This window comes from Panicum hallii, chromosome 1 (genome assembly GCF_002211085.1).
Source record: "Panicum hallii strain FIL2 chromosome 1, PHallii_v3.1, whole genome shotgun sequence".
NCBI classification, from domain to species: Eukaryota; Viridiplantae; Streptophyta; class Magnoliopsida; order Poales; family Poaceae; genus Panicum; species Panicum hallii.
In genome coordinates this window covers 3415438-3426089 of record NC_038042.1, presented here as the reverse complement: position 1 = coordinate 3426089, position 10652 = coordinate 3415438, and the positions used below count along the sequence as shown (strand labels likewise).

Here is a 10652-nt window from a genome sequence, read left to right as displayed (position 1 = left end):
AAGCATAATGGATCAATGGTAATTGTTTGTTTATTTTCGGGAAGGAATCATTTGGTTTTCGTAGCCATCGTTGAGGATAGCAACCTAGTTGGAAATGTGAGCTTTTCACCTTTGTGAATACCTTTGAACGTGGGCCTTCTGTTTTATTCCATTGAGTTTTCAGTTTTGGCGCCTACAAAATTATCCTTCCACACCCGTACTCCCTTGTTCGTCCTGCAGAAACACTAAGCATCCGAGGCAGGATCCTTTTGCAAGGAGATTACTGGATAATGCTGCAGAGTGCAGATTAATAGTTCAAAACACAGCAAACCATCTTACAGCAGAAACACTGACTGCAGACAAACAAATGTGTAGATCTGCTTCTGAAATCAGAAAAAATTGAACATGTCACAGATACGAACCATCACACAAAATTCAGCTTTACAAACTAAAGACTGTCCAACACATGTCAATGCTTCTCAGCACATCTATAGACACGAAGTATACAGCCAACTCTTTGCCGTAGTCTTTCACAAGTGCGACATGTCGGTTCCAGCTTCAAACATAGAAGCACCACAGACTAGCTGCACATACTTGTCCTGTTCGAAGATAAAATCAAATTCAAACAAGGATCATCCTCCTGAGTATGAACCATGTCGAGTCAAGTGTTATGCGTCAAAAGTCAGTGGCACGAGACATTATTCGTTCCATAACTTAGCCTCTGAAGGTTTGTATCGGACATATCCGTCATCCATCTCTGTGGTCCACCATCATCGCCCATGACATTGTATGCATATGATGAAAGCCCGATGTTCTCACCACATGAGCTCGCCTTTCCCAGGTTATATAACCTTTCTGTTCTGGACAGCACCACAAGGTTGGAGAACGTCGAGAAGCTATTGCCAACAAACACATCTGCTCTCGAGCACACCTCAAAGTCGATGGCAGATTTTATAAGATATGGTTGCCTATCATAGATGTCAGTAACTCCAAGTTTCTTCTTCTCATAAGCAACCATACCCACTCTCCACCCACTGGTTATTGAATCATCTTCAAGAAGGCTGTCAGCTACTGCCAGATAAACAACGACCGGTCGACGTAGATCAGTGATCTGTGAGACCTTATGAATGATCTCTTCTTTACTGCTGCAGATTTCATGTGACTTGGACCGCTGCTCCCACTTCTTGCAATGTATCATCCAATCTTTTTCTATTCTCATGTGAACAGCAACGTACGGTATAGGCAGATTAGTTGAAACATCTCTCCTCTGCTTACTATGAGAAATCCCAGCTTCATGTCTTGCTCTTTGGCCTGCCTCTCTAATCTTGGATATGACCTTAACCACTTCGGTTTCTATCTCAGGAACTAAGACCATGCAATCAAAGATTTTGGCATAGTCTTTGACTGGCCAGTGGTCAGGCCACAAAAACGGATGTTTCCCAGCAATTTCAATGACTTCAGAGTCATCCGCCTTGCCCCCTATGAATTGCTGCAGTTGATCCAAATCTCTCTCTACGGTCCACCTTCTACCACTTCCCTTTTGAAGTTTCATAGGCTCGCTTCTATTGGAAACTTCAGAATACCGAGCTAACCTTACAAAGCCATGACAACGTGCATTGAACTTGTTAAAGTCAAACACCTTGTCAAAATCGATAGGCTGCAGCAAGTCAACCTCTTTGTAGAAGAGTGAAGCACTCAGGCTTGGCATTAGAAGAGACCTGTTCAGGAATCTTGCAGTCAAGCATGCCCTGGCGAATGCAATCTTCTGATTGTTCAATCCCCATATAATCTGTGGGACCTCAACAAACTTGTCTCGTCTGATTCCAGGAAACAAGTCAGGGACTGTTGACTCGTAAAATTCTTCCTTCTCAGACGAGTTTATGGCAAGAAATGGAGATAAAATTGCTCTCAGTACAACAAGGACAATCACTATCAGAAGGCCTTTGCAGATGACAGGCCTTGCGGGCAAGCTAAAGAGCTTGAGATGCTTAAGCTCTAGTAGGATGTTCATCGAAACACTTGTTCAAACCCTTCTCATCCCAAGTAGTCCTTTTATCATCCAAACATGAAAATTCTGTTAACACCAATGCCCACGCTGCATAATAAATAAATATCTTTGGAAAATTTCAGACGAAATGCAAGTGATGCTGCAATTTAATGGAATCAATAACCAAACACACTTGCATTGGTAACTTCACAATTGTCCCAGGCCACTGCCGGCAACTGGCAAGTTGGAATCTTTCAAGCATTAGTAGCAGCAGACTTGTTGATGTATCCCATTATCAGTTTCATACATGCTCAACCAAGAGGCTGCAGATACAGGGGAAAACAAAGAAAGTTCAACCTTGTTGGCTGTTGTGGATCTGATACAATTTCATTTCTAAGGAAAAACAAGGTAGACACACAAAAGGACATTTTTCCTAATTGCATTTACTAATGGATATTAGCACGCATAAGAGCTCATTAATGCTCTATGTAAGCTAACATGGAAAGTAAAAGTTTGAGAAGATGCCCCATGGATCAAAGGACCCCTTTGAGCCCTTATGCATGCTCAAGAGCCACACAGCATTGAGAAGCAACTGAAGTGATAAATTCCTCCCAAATGCAGATGCACTTAACACCAATTGGACGGGTTATTATTGGCAGAAAGGTACCTACTCGAGTCGAGGACAAAAAAATACCAGTGCGAAATGAACCACACCCCCCAAAGTATAGTTTATGGGTTTCTCACCAGCAGTAGAAATCAGCACGGATGGATCCGCAAGGGGGCTCGGCGAGGAGGAAGAGCAGGACTCCCCTGCCGTCGCGCGTCCTGCCGCCGGCGGCAACCTCTCCTCTCCACGGCGAGCTCGCCCGGCCCCAGCGGGGATAGGCGGGGTGTGAGACCAGCGGCTGGCGGAGGAGGCGCCCGATCTAAGGGGTGGAGGCGGGTCCGGTGCCCCGAGACCCGCGGCGCGCCGGCGGCGGCGGGGGAGAGTCCGGCAGCCAGCGGAGATCGCAGGCGTTGGGGTGGGGGCCGGGGGGCTCGAGAAGACGTCGTCGCGTCGCGCGAACGGGACGGAATCCTCTTATGAATTCGTGTTTCTGTTGCCGAAGAGACTGGCCCGGCTGTCGGAATTGGGGGTGGAATCACTCGCCCAGCCGAGCTGGAATTCGGCTCCGATTCAGCGATTCGCTTGTCAAGAACTGTGAAGGGGGAGGAGGAGGGTGGGTAGGTAAAGCCAGGGGCTTGCAGGTCACACACAATTTTTTTATATCTTTGAGCGCTGAAGAAAAAAGTGGCAAGAATTTCAGTGCACAGGAGGCAGTCAAAGTTTCTACAGGCGTTGAAGAAATTTTCCATGTTAAAGCGCCTTGTCAGTCTATGGCCTTGCAAAAGAATTGGATAGGCGTCACGAAGAACACTTGTGCACAGTACCCGAACAATTCTCGTATTCGAAATGAGTCCACTTTGACGCGGAAACAATTCTCGCGTCCCGGACAAGATTACTTTGTCAGACGAAGGGTCCTAGAAATTGCCCTCGCCCTTATCCAGTTGCGGATACGTGTTGCATGCATTGGACCAGACCAACTTCCTTCTCTTTTATTTACTTACTTAAATTTAACATAAGCAGTTGGAGCAGATCAACCGTTGAATCCGTCATAAACGAAATCATAAATGGAAAATTTAAACTGTTTTCGCAAACTCATTGCAAATCTCCTATAAATTTGTTTGCTGGTAATAATCCAAAGGAGAGTCCAATATTCCAAAACAAAGGAGCATGTCAGGACAGGGACAGTGTACAGCTGAAGAAATGAAGCCATTCACAGAACGTAATTTAACAGCGAAAACCGAAGTTTATTAAGAGGGAAAGAAGCTATAGGGCTTTACATATCAACAGAACAATTTGTGTACAGAACAATGGCCGATCACAACACCATTTTGTAACCAATTACTCAATTACATGCTGGTGTAGTCTTGATCACTGATGACCAGACGACCTTGCAAGTCATCTGCAGCAGGCAAAGAGGAGCTCCTTTGCAGTCCAGGTCACCTCTGCAAGATCCTGGAGTGACTCGATCGTCTCTTTCTTCAGTGGGAAAACCTTCTCCATGCATTCTGTCAGATTACAAATCGTTGGCTTAAAACGATTCAGCTTGCAGAAAGATTGCAAATATATTTCTTCATAAAAAAAGAAAGATCATGATACTTTTTTAAAAAGTAACAGAAAGATCGCAAATATACTCAAGAAACAGAAAGATTGCAAATGCAATACTTCTATGAAAAATGGGCGTTGCTAACTTTGGAAATGTACCTGGATGTCTCACAACATTCAACAGGGACAGTGAAGCAAGCACCCTCTCCTCCAAAACTCTGTCATAGCTTAAGCTATCTAAAAGCTTAGGCGCAAGAATGGAGCATGCTAGAGGCTGGAAATCGTTGCACCCACGCAGTGGTGAGAGGGAGCTGCTCATCCATGTTATGGTGATGAGACAGGATCGACTCAGACTCGGGATTCCATCGGATATGCAGTTTGACAGTGCCATGAGGAACCTTTTGCCCCCACTGTTCAGTAACATTAAGGCAAGTTTCTTTAGACGTTCTTCAATCACCTTTTCTTCTTCCTGGTCATTAGCACAAACATAATCGTTAAAAGAACAAGCAAACAGAAACCGATTTACAGAGAAAATTGTAAGGTAATCAGAAAACATAGTTTTTCAGATATTTGAACATACCGCTCGAACGCTCTTATCTTTGAATATCTCTGTTCTCCTAAAGGATTCAGAGAGGGAATCGTCTAGACCTGCTCTCTTTAGTAGCCATGCTTCTGCTATGGGTTCTCCTGAAGAAGAAAACCGCCCAGCCAAGATTAAAAGAGCACGAGCACATTGTTCTTGGACCTTTCTGCTCTGTGAACTGTGCTCCAAAACAGCTATCATGGCATCGATCGCCTCCTCTCTGTATAAACTGTACTGCAAAGGATCGCCCTGCAAAAAGAACTGCTGTATGGGGACTGTACAAATATCGATAGCTTGTCTGAGCAAAGGAAGAAAAGATTCATCTCGAGATGGTACCAGGAGATCAAGCTGGAGTAGCAGGACAGCTGCTAGTGGATGTTGGACAAGAGAAGCCTGCTGGAGATAGACCAGCAGAATATGCATTGTATTCAAGCAGCCACTAGTTTTCAGCTCCTTGAGGAACTCCACAATTTTGGTTGTTCTGTTTAAAGAAGGAAGAACTAGTTCAATCTCATGGATATTTTTCAGAATATTAATGTTACTGTCAATGTAGAAGTATTTCACCTATTAAGGCAGACCAGTTCACTCAACAAATTAAGGGCCGCAGCACTAGCCTTCTTTTGATTTCCAACAAGAAGTTGAACAATCGGTTCCTTGTTCAGATTATCAGCTAAGTAGTGTCTACAACTGCCGTCAGCTTGAATACATGCGGTCAAGAGAGCAATGCAGTGTCTGCTCTCGCGAGCATCACCAGCTTCAAGTCTGCTAATGAGGAGGTCCAACCCACCTAGAGCAATCATCTGCTTTGCATTCTCAATGTTTCTATCGACATCAAACCCCATAAGAAGCTGATCTAGGAAATAGAACGCAGCAATTTTGGGTGCGCATTTCACAGAAGACAGAGATTGCACCTCATCACCACACTCCAATATGTGCAGTACTAGCGGTATCCAGTCCAATGATAGCATCTGCTTAGCTTTAGGCTTCATCATATAGAGCACTATAGCAGCCTTCAAGAACAACTCGTTGCTTCTCAGAAGTCTTAAGAAAACCTCAAGCTGTGGATCTGCGTTAAGCACAAGCTGTCTAATCACCTCGTTACCTAACACCAACTTTCCCATTATCAAGATAGCTGACTCCAGTACAGCATTGTCTTTGGAGGTGAATGTAACCTCGAGAAGCCCTTGAATAAACGAGGCACATGACAGCAAGTTTACAAGATTAGGGTCCCCTTGCAAGGTTGAACATGCTCTGGCAACTTCATGCACAGCATCCTCGCACTGCCTAAGGTTGTCTGAATTGGACACCACAGAAATTGCTCGTTCTAGAGTCATTGTTACTTCATCATTGTCCAGCTCTTTCTCGACAGACACAACTTCCTTCTTTGTTGTCCTAGGATGATTGATAACGTTCCTACTTATATCACCTTGACAGGAGAATAGTCGAAAAGAGTATGATTTCCGTTGTGTAGGTGCTGTTTCCGGAATAGCGCCTTCTTTCCGAGAGCGGGAATGCTTTTCTTGGAGCCCCATTTTACTCTGTCTACTCAAAACAGGCTTAAGTTAAATAACTTCAAAGGTATATGCAGGAGTAAAGGATTCATATTCCATGAGAAATGAGTATTGGAACTCTAGCATGCTTCAAAAATAAATGTCCTGGATGATAGAGAAACCATAGGAGACGTTTATGAAGCTTTCATTTACATGTATAATGCCTGGTGCAATTGCTATGAAACATAATTAACAACAAGAATATACTTGTTTTCCTACTGTTGCTCTATCAATACTAGAAATCATATTAAACTCAGTAAGTCAGCAACATAACTACACAATAAAGTGAACAATAAGATTAGATGAACAGAAACATCTAGAAAAGCTGTTTATCAGCCACCAAGAACAGTAGCCAAACTTTAGAGGACACTATATTAACAGTGTTTTCTAAAACAAGAGAAGAATTTGGTATCATCATTTTAATCCGATATGCAAATCTCAAATCAAGATCGAATTTTTTATGACTACCTGTGAAATCAGACAAGGCACAAAGGACACACGGTTCTTCAGTTCAGTGGAAACTTTTTGAACAGAACAGTTCAGTGGATACTAAAAATAGGACTGTGGTCCCTTGCCTACAGCCATAAACAACTATAGGAATCTAGCCAAAATTTCATTGGCCCCACGGCATAGAAAACAAATATGATACTGTACTGAGATCAAATAGCTGTCTCCTTGGCGCAACTTTAATTTTCAGAATAGCAATCAGTGATCATTTATTTTCAAAAAAAAAATCAGTGATCACGATTCGTCACTTGTCTAATTTGACACGCCAACGAACACATATTACTATGAGGTTAATCATCACGAGAAGTTAAAGGAACTGTTGACTCACATGAACAAGCTTCTCCGGCTTCCAGGTCACTGAATTATCATTCAATTCCACATCCACATCCACATCCAAAACTAATTCCGTCTCATCATCTAGCTTTGCATCTTTGACATCTTCCAGCTCCAATGTCGTACCAAAAACCGCATTATACCTGTAAAACAATTAGATATTTTTTTAAAAAAAATCTTGTACTAACTGGCTGGTGATGAACTGCAAAGTTCTTCCAAATGCAATCCCAATCCAATGCTATGTTCACCCACAGGTTTCTATTGATGGAGCTCCTGCGCACCGAAGCCGAGAGCTTCTCACACGCATCAATATTTCCAGGCATCGAAGGCAATGGAACAGAGGGCACCGGCGGCGCATCGGCCCCTGACTTGAGCCACTCCTTGTAGTACATTGCAAACTTAGCCGTGCCACTGTCCATGTGATCGTTGTACAGCCTCTGCAGGCTCTTCATCCTCCTGCACCGGTCGTCGGCGTCCCAGTCGGCGACGAGCTCGACCTCCTTGGTGAACCAGACCTTGAGGTGGAGCAGGTGGGGCAGGAAGACGTGGTCCCAGAGGTCCGGGAGCAGGTCCCTGCGCGCGAGGCCCGGCGCGTCGGCGAACACCTGCAGCAGGTGTCGCGCGGCGACGCGGTCGTTGCGCTCCATCCGGTAGACGACGGAGAGGTAGAGCTGCGCGCACGCGGCGAGGTGGGAGTTGGGCACCCCGCAGGTGGTGCTGCTGCTGCGGCTTCCCGCGGCGGCGCCGGGGCGCGGCGAGTGGAGCGAGGCGACGACGCTGAGGAGGCGGATGGAGTTGCGGAGCGAGCGGATCTTGGCGTCGCGCGGGGCCGCGCCGTCGGCGGCGAGGCGCTCGATGCTCTCGATTCCCAGATCGAGGTTGGCCAGCACGGCGCGCCCGGACGCCGTGTCCTCCGCGGCAGCGGCGGCGGAGGCGGGCGCGAGGCAGGAGGCGCACTTGTCCCGCAGCCCGCTCCGGAACTCGGCGTCCTTGAGGAACCGCCCCGCGTACGCGGCCAGCACGGCCACCACCGCGGTGACCGCGCCGCCGCCGCCTTCGGCTGCGGCAGCGTCCTCCCCCTTTTTTCTGACCAGCGGCGGCGGTGGCGGCGACGCGTGCCTGCACGACCTCGACCTCGACGCCGCGCGCCGCGGCGAGCGGGAGGCGCGGCGCGGGGCCGGCGGCGCGTCCTCCTCCTCGACGCGCTCCCGTGCGAGCAGGTCGCGGAGGGAGGACGGCGTCGGCGGCGTCATCATGGCGCTTGGGCGCTTGCTGTCCGGAGCATCCGCCGCGCAATCGCTCGAGCCTGCGCTTGAAGTGGGAGGAGGGCTCCGCTCAGCTCATCGGTTGGGTGACGGAGCGGAGTAAATGGGAGGGAGGAGCGCGCTGGCGCAAGTTAAAGCGTGGGCCCCCGCGGGGCCGTGTACCCGCGCACGCAGCAGCGGTGCACGACAACGGGTCAACGGCAACGCGTTCCGTTTCTTGCAGGTCCGTACTGCGCGGCGGTGCGGCACGAATAACCTCAGTAACAGTAACAGTGAGGCGTGCGACGTGAACAGTGAACCCGGGAGGTGCTTCTGTTGCGGCTCACTCCTTTTCGTTTGCACGTTGCCACGCATGAGCTTTTTTGTCTTTTGTCCAAGAGAAAAAAAAACGCATGAATTTGAAATCTCTGATGCACCGTGTAGTAAGAAATGCACCCTGCACAAGCTTGGAATACGTGCGACACGGGCGCAAGATCGATCTCCATTTTGAACAACCGCAACTCGAAGCGAGTGCACCTACTTTGCACAACCTAAGCCTCAACTTACTTCCGAAAAAAAAACTAAGCCTCAACTTGGAGTGAGATAAGATGACAACTAAGCCGAGTATATTTGTCTTCCACTGTCGTGATCAATTTATCTATGTACAGGCTCACTTAGACCTCAAACGTGAAAATTAGGAGTCGGCTACACTTATTTTATTTAATCACGCTCGGCGGGATTTAGACTCGAGACCTCTAATTTTAATACCATATTGAATTGTATGTACCAACCAGTTCAACCTTAAGCTAATACGAATAGATGAGCAATTTAATTATACTTCAACAAAATCAACTCAGCCAGTAGAGTCAGGCGTGAAGATGTAACGACACGATTTGGACATCGACGGGTTGTTGTTTGCAAAAAAAATTGTTTGAAGCGCAACTTGAAGATCACACACGGCAGACGTAATGTCACGGGTCTCTCTCCAAAAGATTCAGACGCAGATGCACACGCATGCAAATTGCAGACACGCACGTACGTGCCGGCTAAAACACAATCCAGGTTCATGTTAACGCGATCTGACGCCAAACGATGCGCCACGCAAACGACAAGCATGTGTGAGGGGGTGGTTGCATTCCATTGGCTCCCTCTGCAAGCGTCACTAATCAAACAGCATCATCAGCACCAGTTAATTAGCAATTAGTCATGCATGGTGAAGCCATGCATTGCGATCGAGGTAGTGATCGAGCTAGCTAGAGACAAGCAGGAAGCGGACAAGGCTCGCGCTCCTGCGTTGCAAATGCAAACCAACGTGCCGCACACTCTGATCAGCATACGATGATGATGATGGTGATGATGGTGGTGGTGATGGTGATGATGATGATGTTGCTCACTGCTAGCCGCAGGCAGTTTTCTTCTTTTTCTTTTTTGATAGCATCATCTGCTGCATACAGTTTGGGCTGCTGCTGGACTCGAACGCATGTTGCTATATGTTTGTTCACAGCGTTCAGAGAGAGATTTGTCCGGTTGCTTGGCTTGGTTGAGAACCGTGAGATCGGGGATTATTCAGGCAGGCAACAGGGCTGCGAGGCGGATCGAGCCAACAGGAGCAGGACACCTCGGTCGGGTCCCAGGCTTTTTTTTTTCTTCGCTCATGTACTACGTCTCTAGCAAGTGGAGGAGTATCCACTGTCCACCAGACCACCACGGTATGTGCATGGGCTCGCTTTGTGCTGCTGGGCATGTCCTTTTACAGGGAAAGGCATGGCTCGAGCTCCGTACGTCTTTAGTTTGGAGCACGCTCCGTCTCGTCGCGTCGACACCGTACCCTCTCGACCCATTGCTGGACTCGGAACCATTTCGAAACCGAAGACCTGGATCCGTGTGTGTGTGTATAAGCTGGATGCGACCCGTTCCCCTCATGAACTCGCCGGACCGTCTCTTTTTGTCAGTTTCTGTAGTGAACTAACGGCAGGAGCTCCAACTCCTTTCCCTAGCTTTCCTTTGGTCTGCTTCGCTCATGCAGCAGTAAGTTCCATTCCATGTGAAGCAAGCAAGGTCATCGCGAAGCAGGCGAGTTACTTATCCGTGACCGCTCGCACATGATGACTGATGAGGGTGGTGGTGGATCGATACGATCCATGGCGATGCAAGTTGGCGAGGAAACGACACCGGGTTCCCCCGCGGCGGGCGGATCGGCCGGGGGGGAAGGTGGGGGTTGGGGGAATCTGGGCGCGGGCCTTTTCACCGCCTCCGGTTTTGGCCGGGGACGCGCGCGCGCGGCAAGCTGCCACCGCCCGCGTACCCGTGACCCTGCAGC

The 10652-nt window shown here is 47.8% G+C and overlaps 2 protein-coding genes across 2 annotated transcripts; both read right to left on the bottom strand.

The window, feature by feature from the left end:
• Nucleotides 1-246: 246 nt before the first annotated feature.
• On the bottom strand, nucleotides 247-3276 carry LOC112873043 (O-fucosyltransferase 23). Its single transcript, XM_025936076.1, has 3 exons — nucleotides 2711-3276; nucleotides 2164-2289; nucleotides 247-2074 (listed from the first exon to the last, which is right to left on the bottom strand). The coding sequence occupies exon 3, from the start codon at nucleotides 1988-1990 to the stop codon at nucleotides 662-664; it is 1329 nt and encodes a 442-aa protein (XP_025791861.1). The 5' UTR covers nucleotides 1991-2074; nucleotides 2164-2289; nucleotides 2711-3276; the 3' UTR covers nucleotides 247-661.
• Nucleotides 3277-3793: 517 nt separating this feature from the next.
• Nucleotides 3794-8359, bottom strand: LOC112879809 (putative E3 ubiquitin-protein ligase LIN-1). Its single transcript, XM_025944219.1, has 7 exons — nucleotides 7341-8359; nucleotides 7084-7231; nucleotides 5263-6236; nucleotides 5035-5179; nucleotides 4696-4947; nucleotides 4275-4584; nucleotides 3794-4078 (listed from the first exon to the last, which is right to left on the bottom strand). The coding sequence occupies exons 1-7, from the start codon at nucleotides 8342-8344 to the stop codon at nucleotides 3969-3971; spliced, it is 2943 nt and encodes a 980-aa protein (XP_025800004.1). The 5' UTR covers nucleotides 8345-8359; the 3' UTR covers nucleotides 3794-3968.
• Nucleotides 8360-10652: the final 2293 nt, after the last annotated feature.